Source organism: Delphinapterus leucas, chromosome 12 (assembly GCF_059928025.1).
Source record: "Delphinapterus leucas isolate spDelLeu-1000000601 "Yukka" chromosome 12, BTC_Dleu_Yukka2, whole genome shotgun sequence".
Taxonomy (NCBI): domain Eukaryota; kingdom Metazoa; phylum Chordata; class Mammalia; order Artiodactyla; family Monodontidae; genus Delphinapterus; species Delphinapterus leucas.
Window position 1 is genome coordinate 33,110,336 of NC_143140.1, and position 26,133 is coordinate 33,136,468.

Sequence of the window (26,133 nt, forward strand, 5' to 3'; positions counted from 1 at the left end):
GGCAGGTTTCCACAGATAGTCATAAACATGGACAGTTTCAAATCATTCCCCCCTTAGAAAAAGCAAAAATATTGACGATGGGGTGGGGGAAATGGGTACAAATTTAACTGAACAATAGTCACTAACATATTCTAAATTTCCTCTGTTAAAAAATAAATTAAAATTTTAAAAATTACCACAGCTTGCTGCCTTATTAATGCTTTTCTTTTTGAAAGCAGAAAAAGCTGAGTGTAAATTCATGGGTTTTTAGTATTTGAGATGTAGTTGGGACCAGGCAATTGTGAATTAATATTTTAATATAAAAGTACAAACCTAGTTTGCTTTTTAACTTTATTGTATTTATTCTTTTAAAAATGTTAATAGCTTTACTGAGGTATCATTTTCATACCATAAAATTTACTCATTTTAAGCACACAATTCAATAATTTTTGGTATATTTACATAGTTGTGTAATCATAGCAATCTAATTTTTGTACATTTAAATTACCTCCCCCCCAAAACCAGACAAACCTGGTTTGCTCTTAACTGGAAGAGAATCAAGGGGACAAAGCCATTTTACGTAACTACTATAAGATAGTTGATTCAGGAACTTATGGAATATCTATGACCTATTTAGGCTGTGTAGTATTAACCTGAACAATTAAACAATGGACATTTAAAGATCATGGAAACAGATCCCCAAAGTGGCCTACCTGGCAAACCCTATTTGTGGTATTAATTCAGTATCTTTAGGTTGTATTAAAAAATAAATAAAAATATCCCTTCTTTTACTTATTATCAGCAAGAATAAAGCAGTTATTCTAGCTCAGCAGACCCAAGAGTTTTTATTAATGGCTCCAAAGATAGCTCTAGTGTCATAATCATGAACCTAAAATGTTTCAAACCCACTCACTGTAACGTTACGATGACAAATCTCAATATAAAGCAAAACAAGTAAAAACACCTACTAACAACAGCATTATAAAAGAATGGCAAATGGTGTAAGGCTAAATAAAATGAATCAATCCAAATATCAGTTATGAGTTGCTTCTTTTGTCCAGTTTTTGAAGATCTAAACGTTTCTATGTGGTTTTACCTCCAGACTTCAGCTTTTACGTAAGAAATCTGATTTGCAATAGCCTTTTAAATAAACATCAAAATAAAACCTTTGGAATAGGAACCCACTAATCTGTTCAAAATGGTAAGCATGAGACTATATGCATAGGCTTCATTGTGCAGATATAATTTAAATAGGTAACATTTTATTAAAATTGGCATAGATATGAAGAATAGATTAGACTATGTCCAGGAATTTGGGATAATATTGACTGTTGACAGCTAGACAAAGATCAAGAAGACCTTGTTATAAGCTTATTATGATGCTTACACAACTCAGTACTCCAGTGCAGGTCCAATTTTATTAATGACGATGACATAGCACTTGGCTACTCTGACTACATAGCATCATTCTTCAGAAGCAAGAACTTTCAAAAGTTTGAAAAAGCCCTCAATTTCTGGAACTTCCCCCAATAATAATATTTCTCTAAAGGTTTAGAAAGTCTCCAATTTTTGAAGCTTCCTTCCCAATTTATATTTTCTAAAACCTACTTACCACAGCAAAGAATGACCAAGCAGGGCATCTTAAATGCCAATAAGAAAATAAGCGAAAACTGCTTTTAGGCTAAGCTACCAGTTCATAATCATCATGATTATTATATTTCTTAATTCATTTATTTTGAAAGCCTCATGAGATCTCTCAAGTACTTATTCCAATACTATAGACATCAATATGATCACAAATCTAGTGAGGAATGTAAAATTCCCTCATGCAAATTTTAAGGCAGACTTGCCATCTATTACAAATACAACATTTTATGTGGTAAAAAACTGGTTAACACCATGTGAGACACTGAAGCCAACTCCTTCATTCCTAATTATCCTGTAGATTTTAATCATAAGCACGTAGCACACAAAAAGGTAAATAAAAAATGCAAGAAATATCCTACATCTTATTTTGTCCAATATTTTCCCTCTCCTCCCCTAGATCTTAATAGAGTTGGTCCTCTTAGAGCAGTCTTAATTGGTTTACAATTTATCCCCTTTTCTTTCTCCTGCCAGATCTCTGGAGGAGATGTTAATGAGTCTAGTAATGGTTTAACAGGCAACAGAAGAAATAGCAAAGAAAAGCTAAAGGTGTGAATAATCAACAAGCTGGAATAATCAAGTTCTGTAGAGCCAAGTTAACGAGCTATTTAAGTGAGAGACCTCACTTATGTAGTCACATTTTTCACTTAGTCAAGACAAACACAAAAACATACCTGCTTGACCTGTGGTGACACTGACAGCCGCAAAGAGCCTCTGGGATCGACTTAAGTCAGAAACTCCATTTACAGCTTCAACTTCAAAAGTATAATTAGCGTGGGCCAGCAGGTCCATGACAGTGACGTAGTTATCCTCTAATCCAGTCTGCTGGGGCATGTAGCCAATGCTACTCCCACAGGGAACGCATTCGCCCTGCTCCCAGCTGCACCGCTTACACAGTATTCTGTAGGTCACATCGTTTCTTCCCCCATTGTCTGCAGGTGGACTCCATTCCAAGCTCACTGTGGTTTGGTTGATATTGAAAATGAGGTTCTGTGGGGCAGACGGAGGCCCTTTGGAAACCAAAAATAAGCAAATAAACAAAAATAGACAAAAAACAAACAAAAATGAACTAAAGGATCCACGTGGGGCATCAAGCTAGTGGCTCAATCACCGCACAGAAAACTACTTGAAATGCTCTCTTGCACATAAACGTTTCATTACCTTTCCTAGAGAAACTGAATAAAAGCCTTCTTGAATTCACTTGGCAAGAGGCCTTATTTATTTTCTATTTAATATGTCAAAATGAAAACAGGATAACAACTGTCTTTGTCCTTTTGCCATGGTCTTTAGCTATTTTTCTTCCAAGCTATTAAAAAAGAACAGTTAATGCACCTAAAAAAACAGTTGTGCACTTGTTTAAAAATACTTTGCCTTTTAACCGTATAACAGAGAATACATCCATTCATTCTTAATCTGCTCAAGAATGATTTATAGTAATGTCTGGAATTGGCTTTGGATTTGAGTCTCTCAAACATTCGTTAATTGAAGCACCAAGATATAAGATTTGCCCTATTTAGTGATGGAAAATTTTAATTCAGAAACCATTACTTTTTAATAACATTTTACAGCCATGCAAGTCTCAAATAACTTTTACATTTTATTTATTATACCTATTGAATACATGTGTAAAATATGATTAAAATGCATTTTGATCTGGCAGACATGAAAATTACACTGATGATGATGTAAGATGTATCTCTTTTATATTACTGTTTAGCCTCATCGGTTTGTGGAATGTACTCATAAATTTCATGCCTATCTCAATGATGTCACAATACTACAAACAAATGGAAGGGATTTGGAAGTCCTTATTTTACAATTATGAACTTACTTGTGCACGCCACATACGGTGGGTCAGATGGAGCCCTGTAATACCCATCATCACAGTCACACCTTGAGGAGCCTTCTTTATCAGAAAAACTGTGGGTTGGACAACGAGAGCACTGAAGATCTTGAGAGGAGGATTTGTAGAACCCACGGCCACAGGCTGGGAATGCAGAACAAAGTGAAAATAGAAACATGAGAACAAACAGACCTTCTTTAAATTTTAGTAATATTTAGCAAAGAATAAAATGTGAACTTTGTTTTCCAAATTTGCTATCACCAGACTCAATAGAAACCTAGATTCCAATAAGAAATTTCTAACATATTCTTTTTACATCTGTTGTCATGTTTCCTGGGAACTAATTATAAACCATAAGTCTCTAATTATATGAAAAAAGAAGGGAAAAACATGCCCTTTATGGTAAAATTCTGTTTAGTGTATATCAATAACCCAATTTTATAATACTGTATTTTAAAACAAAATAATAAAAACCAAATGATACAGCAAACTTGCACCTGTAGTTGGCATCAGTCCAAAGTCTAGCACCCAAAACTAAACACAAGCATAATTTATTTAGATAAAGTCTCAGGAGAGTTAATTCAGGGGAACTTTGATTTCAGTAATAATTAACTTTCTTGTTGATTTGCATTAACACACTTCAAAGTTATGTTTTCTTAATCTAGTATAGCTATAAATTAAGTTTTTATGTGTGAATTTGGTTCATAGTGAAAAATATTAAACTAATTTTATTACCTGACTAGAAATAATAGTGATGTAAAAACTGTCATCTGAAAATGATAGAAATGTATTCCCCCTCACACCCCGCAATTTTCAGAAAACTTCAAGATATAATTTCAACCAATTTAAGCTCCAAGGCAGGCTGCTTTCCACTAAGCGAACTTCCTTGTTACTAAAAATAATGAAATCCTATGGATAGAAGAAACCTATTCTGCCAGAAATAAGGAGAAAGCCATCAACTACAAACAGGTGGTAACTGTTTCTCCTCTGCTGGGAGAGGTTAAGATAGTCACACTAACCCAGCAACTGCTCTCAGCAATGAATAGACATCTCTATCACCTTCCAGTGAAGTTGCCCTAACTCACTTAGAGACTACTTGTTATTAAATCAAGTAACCTGGAACTATTTACTATCCCCAGACATTTTACATATTTATCTTCAACTAAAATTTAGCAAGTTCAATTTTCATTATCTCAACAATTTTTAAATTAATTGATGGTACTATACATTGAATATATTAAATAGATTCAATTTACCCTCCATCTTTATTAAGTGAATATTTAAGTTTTAGTGACCTTCAAATTTAATAGAAATTAATAAATCATATCTATAAAGAAAAATAAGTGAATATTTAACATAAATTCAATTATAACTTTTAATGTATTAGATTCAAGTTTGTTTAATGTTCTCAACTTGAGCATTATTCAGGAGTGTAAGCACATTTTCACTCTTGGGTAGGAAAAACAATCCTGTCTTATTAAGATAGTATATTCTCCAGAAAAGAGTCAAGTCATCCTGTGCTTTTGTTCACATGCTGAATATTTAACACATAATCTGGTACAACTGAGAACTCCAAATTATCTTTTAAGCTTCAAGAATATAAGGGTGTTTTATATGAACAAGACAGGTATTTTAGATAAGTTAGAAACTTAAAGATAGGTCATATTGTGATAGATAAGTTATAGATTTGTGAACAGAACTACTATCATCTCTTTGTAAATTATGATCCACTGCTGCCCTCAGAAGCCAGTCTGCCTTTAGTTGGCCTCCTCAATTCATACAAGAGGGAAGCACTCACAAACATATTAGGCAACGAAGCTTAATGCATCTTCACATGTTCTTGTAGCAATTACTACAAATCTAAGACACAGAGAGAAAAACGACCTCGATTTTGAAATAATATGAAACAAAATAACACTTTAAAATATTTCTAAAGATATAATCTTGCCACATAAAAGAATGGTTAACTAGTAGGATAAAGGATTTAGCATGGATTTCTCAGGCTGGAAATTCCTTTCTTTAAGTATGCACTGTATCTTGCCCCATGTATCATGTGTAATTCAGTAATCAGATAGAACATCCGTAACACAGAGAAGGCAATGCTTTACTCACAACCTGCAGCTTGATAACATTAAGGCCCAGAGAATTAACAAAGAAAAAGAGAGAGAGAGAGACAGAGAGAAGAGGTGTATGCTGAGAGTCTTTGATGATATTATGTGTATTTACTCACTTTTTACAGGGAGAGGAGTTGGAGAGCAAGGAAATGGGGGAGGAATGGCAACATGATTTAACATCCACTAGGTAAGGCTTCCAGAACTGTAGGCAGCAAACTACCTAGTGGAATCTCTCGCAATTCTCACCCTCCTGTTGCAAATAAAGGCTTCTAACCAAAGGCTTACTTCCACTTTTCCCACAAATAAGTAGGTCCATTTCTTGCTCCACTTACATGATTTGTAGAATGTATAACAGTACCTACCGTAGAGAAATTTAAAACCCTTATCATTCAACTTTCAAATTTCATTAAATTCTGTTACCATTTTAGCAGATGGGAAAGCAGATTTGAAGCAAAATTAACCTGAGTTCTTCAAATAATTCTGTTTGTCTAGGCTAAAACTGGATTTAGAACACAGGACTGCTGAGACTCAACCATATGCTATTGCACCAGCCTTGACTGCTGAATGAGCCAAAGTCTGGCATCTGTTCAGTGGGTCTCGAAGCTTTAGCAACCCCCAAAATGAATTTTCAATGGGCCCCTATTGCCTTTTATTATATCCTTTGACTAATTTAAAGCTATTACTTTAACTTAGAAAACGGTGAAATGATATCCTAGTACACCTTACAGAAGAGATATGAAATAGATCTCCTCAATTTCACCATGAATTTTGGCATTGTAGATGCCTGCAAAATGATGGAGTACATGTATGGCCATCATCAATGATGAGAAGCAATCTCGAAAAAATGTGGTCATAAAAGTCTTGACGGCCTTAACATTTTTTCTTTGAAGTACTATTCTGTTTCAGTTCAGTTAATATTGAGAATAATAAGTTGTAACAAGAGAGTTTTCATTTAACATCTAAGGAAGCTATTAATTTAGATTTACTAAAAATAAGTGCAAAATCTTGGGAGCTATGGTGTGAAGAGTAAAGCCAAGAACATGAGAAGACATAACCTGTATCTCTCAGGACAGCAGTGAGCAATTGCGTAGTAAAATGTTTAGGAAGGAAGTAACAGATGCTCATAAAATTAAAATTTTAGATGAGATATCTAGATGAAATAGCTTGAGTAAAATACTCAGGGAGAGAGGCTGGGGTAAAGTGATAAACCTGAGATTTAACCACTTAAGGAAGACTTAGATGAGCCCTCCAGCTGCTCCCAAAAGCCTACATGGAAATAAGGGCAATTTCTTCTCTCTATAAATGCAGCTGGTTTTCCAAAAAGGTACTAGTAAAAAAGTTTTTCACGGTAAATGCCTTCTGAAACCTCAATCAAAGATAAATTCCCTTTATACGTAATGATGAAGTATATAAGAATAACTTTCTAGGAATCGTGCAATAATAGCAGTTTTAAAACTTTTTTCTTCCTTTGCTTTATTTCTCAATTTGTTCAACAGCATTTGAACTTAAAGCAAACTTTAATTAATATACTGTATGCACTTATGGTAAAATTAGTTACAACAAGAAACATACCATTTTAATCTCCTGCCTTTCGATGACTTTGTTTTTCTAACTGAACATTGTTTTAAGGTAATATTTCACTGGACTGATGAAGACTGGGAATATGTATAAAATTTGTTTTCAATATTTACTTTTGTAAAAATAATATTTCACCAATGAGTTTAGTAACAGTATTTTTCAGTGTTACCACAAAGGCCTGGGACTGATTCTTTGGACTCTTTTTTTCTAGCCCTCAGGGCCTTAATGAATAAAATAACGTAAGTTCATTATCCTAGAGCTAAGAGCCATAATCTTGTCAGATTTCATACACTGAGCAAGTTTTCACTTAGCCAGTTGTTTAAATGGAAAAGCACCAAAGAAAAAGAAAATCTAGGAAGCACATGAACCTTCTTTTTACTGGACAGTAACAAGATTATCTACTGTAATATACCTACTAAATTATATTACAAAATATACTATATTCCAAGATCTGCTATATTGTTTACTGCAATGAAGTAACTGTAATATTATATTTAATTTCAACTATTTTTAAATAAGAAGATTGTCTTATGTAACAAAATTGGTTCAAATAAAATGTGGGATTTAAATTCTTAAAACCACACACACACACACACACACACACACACACAAAGTGCAACAGGGTTTCCCATTTATAAGTAAATTACTTAAGAGCAACAAAATTCTGAACACAAAGATATTTAAATACATAAGAGAGTTGATACAAAAGCCTTGTATCCTGATTCTCAAACTCTCCTAACATTAGCGCATTCCCTAGCTGTCTTCAGTGGATTTCAAGTGTTTAAGCGACGCGGTGCCAGGCCTTTGAGTATATACTTGCGTGAGGCAGTCTGTAGAACAATCAGGGTACTGGTGCAACAACTCTGTGTTCTCAATCCTAAAGGCCGCTGTAAAATCCGCAGACAAATTTCCACTCTTTAGGCTAAGCAGCTGGATGAAGCGGAATTACCTCTTTTTTTTCTGATCAAGGGTGTAGATACTCACACTTACCCTAGTGCTTTAGGTTTATGACCTCCAAGGGTAAGCTTGGGGGATATCCTATCTGATTATACTTCTAAGGACCTTCTCCCACAAACTGGTTATCCCAGAAAATCCACATACTTCTAGAATTTCTCTACAGCCAAGAAAGATTCCCTCAACCATAATGGGCGCATTTTTTCAGAAATCTTAAACTCCATCTTTACTTTCAGACATAACTGACCCATCCTGAACATTAAGGCACTGAAACTCCATATCTTAGTGGGCTGTCCCCCATGACTGCACATGAAGGATGCTTTGAAAAGAGACTACTGTCTTGGCCCTATTAAAGATAACTGAGTCATTATTAAGGTTCGGATATATCTATATTTTAAAAGCTTTCCAGGTGTTTAGAATCATCATCCTGGAGGTTCTAGGTCTTTTCTTGGACTATCAAAGTCTGTAAAGAACGCATGATAAAAGATATGTCCACCATAAAATTGATGAGGGAGATAAGATTAGATATTATTGAGAATTATAATAAGTTAGAATTTTAAAATAATCAACAAATTAAAATTTCTTAATAAGCCAATCAAAAAACAGGCAAAGAATCTGAATAGATATTTCTATATGGAACATATACAAATGGCCAATAAACACACAAAACGATGCTCAAGATCATTAGTCATCAGGGAAATGAAACTCAAACCTACAATGATAAACCACTTATACCCAGTAGGAAGACTATTAAAAAAGACAGATAAAAGAAGTCTGATAAGAATATGGAGGAATTAGAACTCTCATACACTGCTGTTGGGAATGTAAAATGGTGCAGCCACTTTGAAAAAAACTGGCAAGTCCTCAAAAGTTTAAACATAGTTATCATGTTACCCAACAATTCCACTCCTCAGTATGTACCCAGGAGAAATGAAAACATTTACTGACACAAAAACTTGAACATAACTAAATGTTTATAACAGAATTATTCATAATAACCCAAAGTGTAGAAACAACCAAAATGTCCATCAACTAATAAATGAATACACACGATGGAATTCTATTCAGCAATCAAAAGAAGTTAAATTCTGATACATTCTGAAAACATTGTGCCATGTGAAAGAATCCAGTCACAAAAGATCACATACTATATACTTCTGTTTATATGAAATATCCGGAATAGGCAAATCTATAGAGACAGAAAGTAGATTAGTGCTTGCTAAGAGCTGGGGCAGTGAGAGGAATAGCAAGTGACTGTTAATGGGTGCAGGGTTTTTTTCTGGGGCGATGAAAATGTTCAAAAATTGATTGGTAGTGATGGTTGTACAACTCTATAACTATACTAACAAAACACTAGATTGTTAACTGTCATGGGTGAATTGTATGGTATGTGAATTTTACCTCAGTAAAGTTGTCATGTATAATAAAATCCATTGATGATGCAACTTCAAACTGCACATTTAAGTTAGCCAACATTAAGAAAAAATACCAAATTTTATCTGTCGAAAATATGTTGGTTTGCCTTTCTAACACATATGCTCTATATTCATCTATTTTTATAAAGCTACATTTAGGTGTAAAAAATTAACTATAAATTCCAAAACAAAGGAAAATATATAATCAATATATTCTTTTTACCCATTTCTAATTTTAGAGTTTTATAAATAATAATTTATCTTTTATCCAAGGACTAGCATTTTACTGAGTAATTTTATAACTTAAATAGATGCTTATCAATACCAAGTTATATGTAGGGGAGATAATATACAAAGTTAGTTTTCAGTGAATATATGAATAGACCTTAAACATTCTTATTTTTTACCTACATCACCTGTGCCAGACAAGGGCAGGTTTCCTTTCCCCCCCCAACTCCTCCTCCAAGGAGCTAACTGAATACAACTAGACTCAGCTTCCTCAGGTCTTACTCTGTTTCCAGACCTGTGATTTTAAGCACAATTAAACTTTTTCTGAAGGAATTATGTGTATGTGTCTGTGTGTAAAATATGAGGCTTTGCAGATGTTTCCGGCCACAGTTACACAGCTGCAAAGAGTTTATTAATTATGAACTATAAGTGAATTGTTCTGTAATTGAAACTTTCTGGGCTTTAATATTATTGTAGAATCTACACACATACATAGCTACGGATTCTAATGAATGCTGTTATTTTATTTATTGCAGATGGACAACTGACTTAATTTAGGCAAAGCTAGCCTGTTTCCATAGGAGCTTTCAAATATTTGTGTCATATTAATGTCTATGCTTCTGCATGCAAAGGGGAAAACACAGATTGCAGAAATAGTATTCCCACTGCTCAGAGTGCTGACCTCATCTGGAATGGACAGATCCAGAATCTGTATTTTAATCCTATTGACAGTTCCTCAGTGGGAATAATTTAAAAAGTTGGCCTGAAAGCCAGACCTCCTGTCATTGACATGTTATGATTGTTCACATTGAGAATGAACAGCGGGCAGGGAGGATAAAAACAACATGATGTAAAGAGTATATTACAGTTTGTGAAGCACCATCCATGTTATCCCATAACTAACTTGTAAGAGTTTAGAAAAGAAATGATGCAGAAATATAAAGGTGCTCAAGTGCTGAAAATAATTTTGGGATTTTTAAAACTAAAAAGAAAAACTAATTTGGGGGCATTATAAATATATGTTATTTATTTGTGTTATTTAATTGAGTACTTCATGTTTTATGATACTATACAGTGGAAAAGAAACATGTAAAATAACAAGGATTTAAAAGTTTTATTTTCAGGATTTAGACTGTAAAAGGAAATAAAACAAAGCACTGTGTCAACAGATTTTTCTTCTTTGTTAAATTATCAGTTTGAAATACGCTAGGAATTTTGCTGAAGTCTGGCATTTAAACACTCTCTACTGTACCAGAACATCATCATAAGCCTGACCTCATTACCAAAATGATTAAAGGAGGAAAAAAATGTCAAGTTAGAATATTCAAAATCTTTTTTCCTCTTATTCTCTTATTCTCAAAAGAGAACTGGATTTTAACTCAAAGAACTGTGTTCAAATCCACGCCACCACTTACTGGTATGCAATTTGGACAAAGCCTTTTCACATTCTCGGCTTCGATGTCCTTGTTTCCTTGTTATTAATTACTAAGAGCTAGAGACACTAGGTTTTTTTTTATTTCAATTTTCAAAAGGTTGTTTTAACAACACAGTAACTGGTTATCTAGCTGTTAAACTCTAGCACGATTGTTTTCGTTGAAATGCTATCTGTAAAAACACGTATATTTCTATCACCATCACCACCCCAAAACGGTACATGCTAACTCACACCCACTTAGTCTTTCAGTGGTGCCTCAGCAAGAGTGTGAAAGACAGGTTCTGGAAGGGCCATCCTGTCTCTGCGTGCATCCCTGACTGGCAGTGGCAGGCACTGTGTCAAGGATTCCTCTGCTCAGCCATTCACCTCGATCTCTCCCTGTGCCATTGTTGCCAAACCCTGTGTGTGTTCTCAGAGATGTGCATATCCATTTTGGTTCATGCAGGTAAGGATCCAGAAATGGAAATTTTAATTATGTAAATTACTTAATAGTCAACTCCCATAAAAGGAAAGATTCAAAATGAAATCAGACCCTTCTGGATCTCATTCAATATTGTCCTCAAAGGTCTACTTTGAGATCAACCTACAGATAAAAAACATAAATTAACTATGAAGTCTCAGAATTTAGTAACCCCACTGGAAATGAACTAAAGTAACCTAAACCTTAATTCATGTCTATAGCAAAATAACATAATTATGGGGTTCCCATGGGTGAAAAACATTTAAATTAGGGGAAGCCAGCTAACCAAACTCGAATATTATATTATTTATTTGTGGTAACTAAAAAAATGTGACATTTATGACAGAGTATTATTTTATTTTACTAAAAGATTTCCTTGAGGGCATGTCATTATGAACAAGAGGACGCAGTAAGTTCTTAAACAGTAACTGGTGTTAGGAAGATTTCAGACAGGGGATACGATTTACTCTAGCATTTAGGCCACTGTCAAGTGTATTTTCAAATATTTCCCTTATAGTTATTATAATAACATACTTTCTGTAATTTGTTTTTATTATTCATTCTTCTTATGCTAAATTATCCTCACAGTTTTGAAAACAGCAAGAAAGGTCAGATAATATAAGCTCTATATTCAAAACATAATGTAAAATATACTAGTGAGAATTCCTGTTTTGAAAGATTAAGATTCTTGTTTTAACATAATCATATTAAAAACAATAGTTCTTAAAAGATAAAGTTCATATTCTGAATTACAGACATTGTTAATTTCATCATCTAAGGTCTCACTCCAACAATCTCAAAAAGACAATACAACTTGTCCTTTATATAAATTATGAATCTGACTTCCCTCCAGCATGTACTAGCTGTGTGACCTTTGTAAAATTGCTTAAGTTCTCTGAGCCTAGTTTTTCCATACCTAAAATAGAAAAACCTAATAAGACTACTTCCAAGGATTATTGTGAATTAAAGTGTATGATTCATGTGAAGAACTTAGCACAATGTCTGGTGGAGAATAAGCACTCAATAAATAGTAAACTATTATGATTATTTCACAATGTCAATTTCCATGCAAAGTTTTGATCCCACTCTGGTTTCTACCCCTGATAAACACTGAGCTACTTCCCCATTACCAGAGGTGTATGCAAATAAGAAACACAAATTAATTATTAGGCAAATATGGCCATATTATGCATTCATTCTCTGACTAAGTAATTATTGTTTGCCAACTCTTTGCATTGTGCCAGGCAATAGACCAAAGCTATAACTGCTGAAAGACAAATATGATGATCTCTCAATACTATATTACCTTTCGACCTAGCATCAAATCGTATGGATAATTATGTGCTTAAGCTAATTAAATTTCTGATTTTTCATAAGAAATTACTTACATAAATTATAAATATTGTACCTTAATTTGTATATTTTACAATGCACTTAATTATCTCCTATTTCAGTGTTGAACATAGACTCAGAAGTCACCTTTCCTGCCAAAGCTGTAGCATTTCATCAATGTGAAGTGAAAAAACTACTCAGTGTAGGTAGACATGCAGGAAATGCGTGTAGGTACGTATTATTGACCAATTATATTTAAACTGGAGAGCTATTTGTGGCAGTTATTGGCTTGTTTTTCAATGAGACTAATAGTGGATCTGGCAATATCAGAATACTCTGTAAGGGCAGGTTATTTCAAGTTCAAAAGACTTCAGCTGGACAAGAAATATGTATATAAATAAAAATGTTAGAGATTTTGTTATATTTAATAAAGTGAACGTTTTTAGTTAAATTCAAATAATTAAAATCAGATTACTTTGTGGCTCATCAATAATTGGTTTTCTCCTACAATCTATTTAAAACTACATATATATAGAAAAAGTCTGCAAGATCCATAGCCAAAAAGAAAAGAATTAATTTCATCTTAATTTCTTAAAATAAAGGGCAGACCTTCCATTTTAAGCGGTCTAAGATATGGGCTTTTCACCACCAGTTTTCTGCAATCATTTCAAAAATGATTAAAACGAAATCATCAGTTAAGGCAATCTTTCTAGCTATTTTGTGGAGACTCTTTTTTTCTTATTTAGTCAGTTATAAAATATGGATCAATACTAAGTCTTGTGAAGCAAATTACCCTAAAGCAGTTGAAGGCATTTTGAACATGTGGGGAAATAAATAATCATTTCTGTTATGTTAGAGGAAAATTTTCTGAAGATCATAAAGAAATCAGTTTTCCCGGAAGGAGGACATCTTAAAAAGACGCATCAGGACAATGAGGAGATTCACTCAATCCTTAATTCTCAGAAATAAAAGAAAATAACAGGCAGAATAAGTCCTTACAACAAATGATGTTGTTGAGCTCAATCTTTTTTTCAAAACAGACATACACACACACACAAAGTGAATAGATACATACATATATATATATATGTGAGATAAACAGAACTGTTAGATAACAGAATGGTTAGAGAGAAACAAAATAGTAAGAATTCTCTAACTGGATACCCATACTTTCCACTTCTTAATAATAGAAAACCAGTTAGTTGTTAATTTTTATCTCCACACCAAGCCAATAATCTGATATAGTTCTATCATATCCTATCTACTTTGCAGCCACAGTATTTTGCAAAAAGACAATCTTGGTACTAACAGAATATTATTTAATATGTTTCTTAATAAAGTCTTTAGCTTTAGAAAAAGCTGTGTTACACATGTAAAAAGACATCTTAACTAGTTTAGTTCCTTTTTTTGAGAATAACTGACTCATCCTTTGTGAATCAATCAATCAGAAGCTTAACTCCTACGTAGAAGGCAGTACAAACTGGTCACAATTGTGGCATTAACACTGCCATAATTATTTCTTCATGTGTGTCTCCTCCAGCCCACTGTGAGCACCTCAAGGACAGGGATTATGATATTATCCATGGATCCCAAAACCACAGCACAATGTCTAGCATACAGCAGGAGGTTAACCTACATTTATTGAATGAAAGAACATTTATTCATCCTACAGCAGTATGCACCTGGTAATAGCCATCCCACTTACCAAAGGTTAATTCACTGACACCACTTAGTAAATTTTTCATAGTCATCAGATCAACGGAAATGACATGGTACGTTCTTAGTAGAATGTGGTACAGTACTGACAGTTAAAGGAGAGACAGTTCAGGAGCTCAGACTCCTAAGGAGTTCCCTGTTATGCTGTACAGGGAAATAACTGCACAGCCATGTTTAGATTAATGCTCTAGATGATTTCTAAAATGATTCTATGAGAATCCTTAACATAGTAATATGAATAAGTGTATGAATGAGATGTAAAATATTTTATGAGTATAATTGAGAACATTTTCTTTGAACATGGGAGAAGGAAGGTCCAACAAAGAGAAACTACTAAGTAGTGAATTATAAACCATAACAAAACTTTCAGTGTAGGGCTCTTTTCCAAGACAAAAATCTAAAGAATAATAGTCCTCCTCATATTCCTAAACAAGACCATTTTTCTTTAAATATATGATCTATCCAAACTCAAAACCAAGAATATTCTAGTTTTAGGTAATCTAGAATTGCCATATTCTAGAGAGTACAGAAATGCTTCCATTTCTGTTAGTAATTTGGAACTAGACAGGCCACCTTTTAAATAAATTCTTGTAATTAACATTTCTATTGGAAAACACAGAAATATTACTGATATTTCTTACATTATGAAAAATGATTTCAATTTATTTCTAACTGGCTCTCTTTTAAATTTTAAAAACAATTACTGTAGAGTAAACAAAAGAACTACTTTAAATACAATGGGCTATTACATCTTTTGTTTTCTTTTATTATGATCACAAACACACACATATATCCACACACACTTCTGCACATTTGTATTATTCCATTCAGTTTCATATGTCTCAAATTAATTTGTTTTGCCTATGACCTATGGGAAGAGGGGCATGACAAAACTAAGGGTTAAAGCCTGTTTATATGCACATATAATATCTCTGTTTTCAAGTCAAAACTTAAATTTAACAGAAAAACTGGATAAAAACATAAAGTACCTTAACATTAATGGTGATCTCAGGAAATGTAATGTCAACACTACAAAGTATCAAACTCAACACATATACGCCCACATATGTCAATTTGAAATAACTGAGAAATTCAGAAGTGAAATACTGCTTTCTCACAGAAAAGGATAATAATGTAAATGAAAAATCTGTTGAAAGTTCTTACAAAGAAAAGAATAAAAAAGAATATAATGCTTGATTCTGTTGCTATACTAATGGCATTATAATATAATATTTTATACAGAGAGCTTATAATGCATTAAATCTTCCTAATTAATTAGAATCAAATCATCTCAAAACCTACATAAAGGTTTGGAAGTTTCAATTTATGCTAATCAGAATACAGAAAATAAGGAAGAAAAAACATCAGTTCAAAGATTACATCCAAGCCAAAGAACATACAAAAGAAAAGCACATGACATTGTGAAGACACGCTGTCACAGATGGAAACCAGGTGGAATAGATCAGACAATATTTTTAGAATAGACTTTTTTTTCAATATTTAAGTTGAATTACCTTTTGGGTAAATGTTCAACAAAAGACTGATAAGAATAGTAGTTGTATGTATGTTTAAATAAACAGAATATCTAAAAGCTAAGGTGTTATTGACTCAGTCCTATGTAATTTAGGGATAATCAAGTACTGTATAAGAATTTATGACATAAAAACCTTTGTGAGTAGATGTATGCCAATGGAAAAATGAGGTATCTGATGGTTGAAAATTTTCATGTGCTTCTATTTCATGTCACCATAATGAACATAAAACCTATAGCATGATTAGACCAAGGGTGATCCTTACCAAATGCCAAAAATTATAAGAGGAAGTCCAAACCTTGTAAGAATAGGACTATTCCTTTTGAAATTTTTGAAGATGGTTATTTTGTAGTTTAAATTAGTAGTCCTTTAAGTAAGGGGCTAAAAGGTTAAGCTTTTCAAGCTGCAGATGTTAAAGGATAACGTCTGGCCACAGTGCCAATAAAGTTCTAGGATTTTCCCAAAATGAAATTCTTCTCTTACCATACAAATAGACAGTATTGAGTGCTATAAAATATCTTGCAAAATTAGAATTTGGAGGAAACAGTTTTTTATTAAGAGAAGGTACATTGCTCTTTACCTGTTATCTTTATTGTATCTCCGCTTTACAAATTTTCCATTTAAGTTATATCCCCAAATGGAATGCAGTTTGTCCAAACTTGTAAATAGTTTTCTGTTGTTCATGAAAAGTGTTGAACACCTAACTGAAAGTACTATGCTTGTAGTTCTAACAACTTGAGTGCTATTTCATATGGTTATTTATACATTCTATTTTTTACATGTAATTATGATAGTTGAGTAAGTTCATATGTTGGCATTGTCTTAATATCTGTATCACAAATTTATTAATTTTTATTAAATTAATTCTTTGATTACTCTGAAATAAAGTTATATTTCCAAAGGGAATAGAGAATTCTCAAAATATACTACTCTCTTCTAAATTTTAGTATACAGACTTATAATTTAGAGTGTGCTGTTTCTTAAAAGAATTGTCAAAATAGCTGTCTAGATTAGGGTTTATATATTTGTTTCCATTCAAGTATTTAGTTGTGATACATAATAATAAAATGAACAATATCTATGTATTTTGACATAGTCAATAAGTACTTATAATAATTTATATTCAAAATGAAATAACAGACATATTTTCTCTATATATCATATTTAATTTTATTAATATAATCCAAAAATTCTACTTTGTTGCTTAAATATCAAAAATCAAAAATAACAAATTTAACAGAAAATTCTAAAAGCAATAATCCTTAGCTTTTCTTAAAATCCAGATGCTCCATATTAGATTTTTAAGAATTTGGTGAAGTGGAAAACAGATTTGTATCAAGTAGAAAACAAAAGCCCTAACTTTTTGGAAATGCTGAATCCTACAGTTAAATTTCTTCAACCAATACTTTAGTAGGACAGGAAAGCTTGTATGCAGTAAAGTACTTTAAAATCATATTTCTTTTATTCAATATAATTTGTGAAATACTATGGAATAGTTTTTCAATCATGCCAACAATTAATCAAGGATACTTGACTCTTGATTCTCTGGAATCTGATATAACACTGATTGGTCAGCTGTTTACCACCACATAGCATTATCCCACAGTGTTACGGAGATAATTTAATTAGTGAGCGTGAATGGCAGTATCAAAATTATAGGTATTTTTAGCTCTCAGTATTCGCCAACGTCTCCAAAGTCATTTTTCTAGAATGACAAAGGGTTATGCTATATCTGTTACTCTCCCTTTTCTTCTGGTGCAGTCCCTTCTGAAGAATCATGAGCTTAACATAAGCACATCATTTACTATGGATTAATACACTGTTGTGTGTGGTTTTGCAAAAGATAAAAAAAGTTACTACAAATCTCATTTTACATATTAGACTAACATATGAAGGAATAAATCCTTTTACAGCACACCTTGGTGTTTCATAAGTACTCCTATTATTAACTTTCAGAGAGAAATAGCATAACAATAAATAAAGAAGATTTTATCAAATATCAGAAGAAATAATAAATAGTAGACTACTGAACTCCCAACCAACAGAAAGCACTAAAATAACGTGGAGTCTCACAAAAGGTATTAAAATACAGCACTATTTTTTTCTTAGATTCACACTCATATTTAGAGATATTTATACTACGGAGTAAGCTCTGTGGTGCTGAACTCCTAAAGGAGATTCATTACAAATATATTTGCTAAAATCTCAACCCACACCTCATTAGTGAAGCCATATTTGACCTCTGGTTTAGACAACCGAGCCCCTCCTCTCTCTTACCCTTCCTAAAATTAAGCACTGTAGATTCAATCTCTATCTTTTATCTATCTATCTATCTATCTATCTACCTATCTATCTACCTATCTCATGCTGGGTATTATTATACCATCACCACAATCTTACAAGATAGTTATCATATTCTTCCAAATAAATGTAACAGTGTTAACTTTATTTCCTTTACATTTCACAGCAGTTTGGTCCTTTGAAGTTTTCCTTCTGAGCGTCATGCCTCACTAAGCAAGCCTCTAATACCACCCAGGATGTTGCTGTTTTATGTATATTTATGTAGATTGTAATTTTCTTTGCCAAAATAGAAAATATTTGTATATGTGAATGTGTATTGATGGATAAGGAAAAGTTTACAGAACAGTAGAAGGCAGTCTTTAAAAATGCAGGCTATGGAGCCAAACACCTTGAGTTCAAACCCGAGGTTCAAATGCTAGATCTACCACTAGACCACTGAATAGAAAACTGCCTAGGAATAGTAATAGATTTTTCCTAATATGAATGCTGTATGGGCTAAATTAAAGAACTTATAACAATATCTAGTACATACTCAGTACTCTATACACATCAGTTAATATAATTATCATTATGTTAACATAGTAAAGACAACTGTCTTTTTTTAATTAAGATAATTTTGCTTCCACTAAAACATATAAAAACTTTTGGAATATTCTCCAACATTTTTGCAAACTATCTGTTTAACTGCATCACTATATAAATCCAGTAGCTTAATGTGTGAAAGTTTCAACTTAGCAATTCCTTTAATAGTTTCAACAACTAAAGAAATCAGGTATATTAGATTCTTTAAAATGACATTATTCTAAAAAATTCTTCATTTGAAAATTAACCTATTTCCCCTTCTGTTGTTTTGGTCTAGATAAACTCACTTTGTTTAGTATGTTATTTAGGTGGAGATACAACTCTACACTATACTCTACAATGAAAGGAAATATACCAAACACACAGTTCAATCTGTGTAACTTGCCATGTAATACCAAAAGAAAACAACATAAGACAGACTGATAAAAACTGAGATTTGAAAGGTTCTGATATCTCATAGGCAGCTATCATAGAAGCAACATTCATTGTAAAAAAAGAGAAAGAGAAGGAAAGGGGAACGTAATGAAAAAACAGATTGCTATAATCACACAACTTATTTTTCAGGTCAGTTCAAGGGGTTTCTTTGCTACCGTTAACAGTGATGTAAGTATCGATATACAACTTGATATCAGTCTGCTTTCCACCCACATCTGCCAATGTTTTTCTAAAACTGAGAAAAATGAAAGCTACCATTCTCTTCCTTCACGACTACAAAACGAAAAAAAACACAGTGTTTTAGAACTTCTGTTGTTCATTCTCTTAGCCCATATGCCCAATAGAACCTTCATTATAAGAGATTTGTGATCTATGGATATAGGGCAAGTTGGGGAGAAGGAGGTGGGGTCTCCTCATAATTAACAACAAGTCTGATGATAACAAGGCAAAGAGAGAGAGGACACACTCCAGAAAGCAGGCCGTACCATCAGGAGCAGTAATCAAGTAAAAAACTGTGGTTTCATTTTCACATAATAACACAACACTGGTAGTCTGCAGCCAAACAACTGACATGAGATCTTTGAGAAAACACAACCTATCATGATGTATGAGAAGAGAAGGCCTAAGATGTTTTTCTCACCTGTAGGAACATATGTGGCTGATCTTCTGGAAAATCGTGTCCTTCCATTATAAGATAAAGTGAAAGATTCAGGCAGACTCATACATTCTCTCCTTCCATCTTTGAGGCAGATGCTCAAAACACAAATTAATTATCCTTCCCTTTCTTATGTTCCCATCCTTTATTCCTTAGACGTCTTTGCTTTCTGAGAAAAGTAGCCCAGAGTCCTCACCACTTCTACATTCCTAGCAATACCTGAGAGTAGTGACATCAGTCCTTTGCATTTTGCTAATAATCACCAAATAAATATCTGGAAATAATTTACTTGGGAATTAAAAGGCTCCAGTATATTACAAAGTTTTCCTACCTATGGCATAGGGATGTAATTTTTAATTCTCCAGTGCAATACTTCTCAACTGAGGGGAATTTGCCCCCGGGGAACATTTCACAACGTCTGCAGATATTTTTTTATTATAACTATAAGGGGGTGGTGATGTTGCTGGCATCTAGTAGGCAGACATCAGAGATGCTGCTAAATCTCCTACAGGGCTCTCTAAAACAGAGGATTATCTGGCACAAAACATCAATAGTGTTGCTGTTGAGAAACCTTGCTTTACTACAAACAGGTATCTGTCAGTTTCACTCTGAGTCCTAGGCATCTCCGTGTTAATGAAGCTCTGTCCTAACTCGGCAAAATAAAGAAAGGATCATGGCTAGATTTTTTTTTCATATTTATACAAAAATAGTACATAATTTTGTTACAAACGTTAGTTTTACCTTTTATAAACTTAATTTTTCTTCAAAGCTCTCCAGCTACAGCTCTAGATGATTTGCTTAGAAATTAACCTCATTTGAAACTTCTGTTAAAAAAAGTTTTTAAAAAACTAAAAAAAGTGCTGTATAGATTGCAGTTGACAGAACTATTGTTATTACCACTATTTATCTCTTCGATCATATCAGTGCCCCCTATTTCAAATTTCCAGCTACATATAAGTGTCTCCACTTATAAAGCCTACCCAAACCTAAAATTCAAAAGGGAAAAACAAAACAAAACAAAACAAACCCTGAACTTGTCATTCCTTCAGTAGCAGGAAACTTGGAGTTTCTACTTTCTGCTACTTCTCTTATCAAGTTAATTCCTGTCTGCTATTCTTTCGACACTCTGATCACAGCAACCCTGTGTCAAATGTTTATCACGGTACATCTTGTTTACTGCACTATCTTGCTGTGTAGCCATTCACTTATTCATTCATTCAACAAATATTTTCAATACTTCTTATGTACTGTTTATGCGAAGAACAGTAGACATTGTGGGAAGAAAGACAGACAAATCCCTGCCCTCACAGAGCTCTCAGTCCAGCAGAAGACCAATAATTAAAGAAGCAATTCTCTCAACTCATGATGTGTTCAGAAAGGGGATCACTGTAGGAACACAGATAAGTGACAGTTCTTCTGGTATAACTGAAACCTGCAGACTCAGGAAGAAATATTCAAAGGAGTGTGGAAAGAGATTATTCACAAGGAAAGAAAGAGCAGAGAGGGAAAAGATGATGGCACATTTGAGGCAATGACAGAATGTCAATGGGCTGAAACGTAGAATACAAGCAGAAGAGAAGCAAGAGATGAAGCTGGAAAAAAGAAGCAGGGGTAAAAGTTAAGAATTATTATTTTATTCTAAGAGGAATAGAAAGCCATTGAAGAATTTTAAGAAGAGAGTGCTCTGTCAAGGCTCGCACTTAGAAAGATCACTCTAACTACAATGGATTAGCAGGAGGCATAAAAACAGAACAGAGAGAAGGCTGCTGCAGTAAAACAGGTGAAAGGTAATGGTGGCCTGTAAGAGGATGCACGAGTTTGTTTATAGAGACCTGGACATTCAGTAGATCTTTGGGAGGTAGAATCAAGAGATTTTTACTAGATAGTCCCCATTCTCTACACTTACACTTTCCAACTGTCTAGCACATGCCAGCAGATTCAATATTAAAATGTTGGTAATTAAAATGCAATTTGATTTATAAGAGGTAAAAGGGTCCTCACGACATCGTATGAAATAAGTAGGCAAGCAAATCTCCCTCATTGGACGGGAGATGAAAGTGAAGGCTCAGAGACATTAAGTAACGTGCAAATTTATAATGTTACTAAAGAGTAAAAGTGGGCTTAGAACACAGCCATCAGTTTCTGAATCCAGTTCTGTTTCTAGCAGAGTGTTTTTCCTGGATCTAGACCTCTGCCAAAGTCGTGTGCTGCTTGGTGTATACTACTCATTCTGGCATATGATTACTGTCAAGTATAATTTTCTAGTCATTTCATTAGTGTATATGTATATTCACTAACCATTACAAACAGAAATGAAAATAAGAGCATAAACTCTTATTATATTGAACACAACTGGATGAATAAAATCATAAATCGACATCTATATTAATATAAGTAATATGGGAAGACGATATCTATTAGCATTGTCCAGGCTAAAATTATGTTTCACACGGGTTGGCTGGCATGATTGGAACATAAATATTTAATGAATTATAAAAATCAAATTTTCCTTCATGCAAGTTCACTCTAAACGCACATTAACTCCGGAGAAGCAAAAAACGTTGAATTGCCTCTTTCTTCAAAACATGATTTTTCTTTCCATTTAGTTGCATTTGACAAGTAATCCTATAAGATGCTCTACATTTTCAGCCCTAAATTTAACTCCAAAAACTATAATTAGTCAATTTCTATCATGAAATATGAAGACTTGAGTCATAGTTTAATAACTTAATGTTAGGGCATTATAATTACTTTTCTTAGTGGATATAACTACCAGTTACACATATATAAATTTTACTTTGGATATGGTAGGCAATAATAGCCTTATATTTTAAAAAATCTAAAAGATAAAAGAATACATTTTAAAAAGTGATTATTTTAGAAACATATAAAATGTGTGAAAAGGAGGAAGTCAAACACTTTATATGGAAGGTGACTATATTATTTATCATCCAATCCAGGACCTTTTCAAGAGTGAAAAGGGAGCTATTAATAACAACAGAATGAGTGTCACCTTAATCACTAGAATGAGATGACAACAAAGGGAAATGGCCTTTCTAAGAGTTCCTGAAATTACAATGATGAGACGCTCAGTAAAATTCACTTTTGTATGCAACTAAAATAACTAAATAACCTAGACTTACTTCAAGGTTCTGAAACCTGGAGATTCTGGAAATTATAACCATCAGCTCCTCTACCAATATTTTTTATTTTATGTTTTTTTAAAGAAATTCTATGTTTTATTTTTTTAAATTTTATTTTATATCTACCAATATTTTTAGAAGTGAGTTAGAATCAATGTATTTCACAATAACAACCTTCTTAAAACTGAGTTTAAAACTGTAAGAAGTTTTTGTTGCTGTTCATGTTTAACTTTCCTGCACACTAACTATAGCGCCCTTGTTTAGTGCTAAGAACCTGAATATCCTGCCACAGTCACCAAACAGATTTCAATCTTCAATAACATTTTTAAAATCTATTATCATTTCCACTTAAGTCTTTTCAATCTATAAGAACAGTACCCAATTAACTTTGAAAGGCGAAGCTTGGTTGCCAAACTAATCAAACCCTATTATACCTTCTCATAATTCTTGCACTTCAGTTCCAAACTGTCACAGGACAAAGCAAATACTTTGGTAGGAGCAAAGAAAAATACTTTAACTCGAACTATTAAGGTGTGAGCTATGAACAATAACCACTTACAATATATAATACAAAAGGAATATGCTACCACAAAAGCATTCCTCCACAGATACTAGACATTTTAATCCATCTCTGCAAAGAACAGGAGGTATTAAAGAGTTGAAACAGAAACTGAATTTTTAAAGATGGCTGGAGAAAGAAATATCCATTAGTAAGCAGCATTCTCACTGGGATTGCATTTCTTGAATATTCTCCGTCAAGGAGATTAGAATATCAGTTTTTACACTTTAGTCCGGGAAAGTGATAGTCTGAAATTAGAGCTGCTAAAAACAGGTAGGTACTGTGAAATTCAAGGAAATGTTACATCAAGAAGCTAAAGGAATGAAAAAAGGATAAAATTCTCTTTATCCTTACAAAATTGGCACATTATTCCAAGTGAGGTAACAGGCAGAACCTCACAGCAGATTAAAAGGAATTTGAGGACAAATGTTTCATTCAGTAGGCCTTTCTATATAGCAGATAACTTTCCACCCAGTAAAGAAAAGCCTTGTCTTTTATTAACTCCATTTGAAGGTTTGTGTTACTATATAAAACCCCTCTTTTTTCACTTATTCCTGAATGTATTGGCAAGTACTGCTACATCATTCATACTTATAAAATTCAACGTGGCAGGTGGTCCTTAATTTTTCACTGTAACTATTAAAAGCTCTGTGGAAGGTGACTGCCTTGTTTCCATTTGCTTTTCATGTGTTTTGGTTAACATTAAAGCATTGCCTCCTGAACATTTTCAGAGCATCCTCTTAAATATAATGAAATCCTCTTTAGCAAAAACAGCCGATTTTTCTGAAAATTTTTACTGTTCTAGTCACAGGTATATTCATTTCAAAGGATCATATTTATTACTTACAAATTCATCTACTTTCAGTGCTTCATGCATGACTGTCCTTGACAACATAATTACAAATTGAGAAAATTCTAAGGTGATAACTTTTAAGTTAAAAGTAAAATAAGCAATAAAACAAGTTACTATTTTAAGTTATTAGATACTTAAATGATACATATCTCATTTTTCACAAGTCGAGAACTGAACATAAATGGTGGGGAACACAGGTAAGACCTAATATAACATGCCTTTAAAAGATCATATTGTGTTTTACTACCTTCTCTGAAACAAACTAAAGATTTTTATTTTAGAAAATCCTTTTCGTTTCAAAATATGTCCTTTAAAAGTAAGACCTTTCAGTCTGATTTATTTTGTAGGGCAAATAAAGCTGCTTCTTTTGGTACTGTGATTATTAACACATGTATTTAGTAATTCTAACAACTGGTTAATTAATAAATATTAGCAAATTAATTACAAATTAAATTGAATTAATCACAAATTAAATCACAAATTAAAAAACTTAGAAACTTTATATCAAAGGTTGTTGGAACCAATGAGCTAATAAGTCAGGAGAAAAGATAATTACATTCTGGAATTCTGAGACAGGGTACTCTGTACCCCTTCCCCCTCCCCTCTCCCCATCCCTGTCCTTTTTCCTTATACCCTGTGACCCTCTCATCCCAATTCTTCTGCTCCATCTTTTGGAGAGATAAACTGATAGCATCTCTCCATCTGTCAACAAGCACAGCCATACTTAAGCCATCATCATCAATCAGAATTTTTTCATTTCCCAGTCCCTAACTCTGATATTTCCCACTTTGATCTCAGCCTTGAATCTTCTTCCTTTCCTACATTAATCCTGCTTTCTATGTCCTTCTCCTTCAAGGACCCTAGACAATCATTTCCCACTGCATTTGGAAACATTGTTCCAAACATTACTAAGAATTACACAAAAAGGATTTATCTTAAAATCAGCTTTGCACATTCGATCAATCAAATAAGTTTAGGAAACTTTGGATAGAACAAGTCTTTAATGCCAACCTCTCAAAGCTTTTTGTCTCATATCATTAACTCTCCAGCAGAGAATAAGAACCCTTTTAACGTGGACCATCCAAGTAACTAAACAGATAAACTTTTATCCATTCTGCTAACAAGCTTACTTTGTCTTGGTTTTCTTTTCTGCACAACAGCCATTTTCTCACTTGACCATTCATTCCTCGGCTCACTTGAATTTGGTTTCTGCCCTCACAACTATCTAGATGATGGAATGAGACGTTACTTACCCCCATATGGTTCTTCCTGAAGAACTCTCCCACTTGGATTTAATCTAGCTTGTCTTCCCAGCTTTTGGTACTACTACTACTATTTTCACAAATATCTCTGACAAGGTCCTAGCTTATCCAAG

General features: G+C 33.3%; 1 protein-coding gene across 1 annotated transcript in view; it reads right to left on the bottom strand.

Moving 5' to 3' along the window:
- Positions 1–26,133, bottom strand: part of EPHA7 (EPH receptor A7) — a 163,939-nt gene that overhangs the window by 101,679 nt on the left and 36,127 nt on the right. Inside the window, exons 4-5 of the mRNA XM_022552770.3 lie at positions 3,455–3,610; positions 2,298–2,633 (exon numbers count right to left, since the gene is read on the bottom strand). Of these exons, the coding sequence (XP_022408478.1) occupies positions 2,298–2,633; positions 3,455–3,610 (492 nt within the window). The remainder of the gene's footprint in view (positions 1–2,297; positions 2,634–3,454; positions 3,611–26,133) is intronic.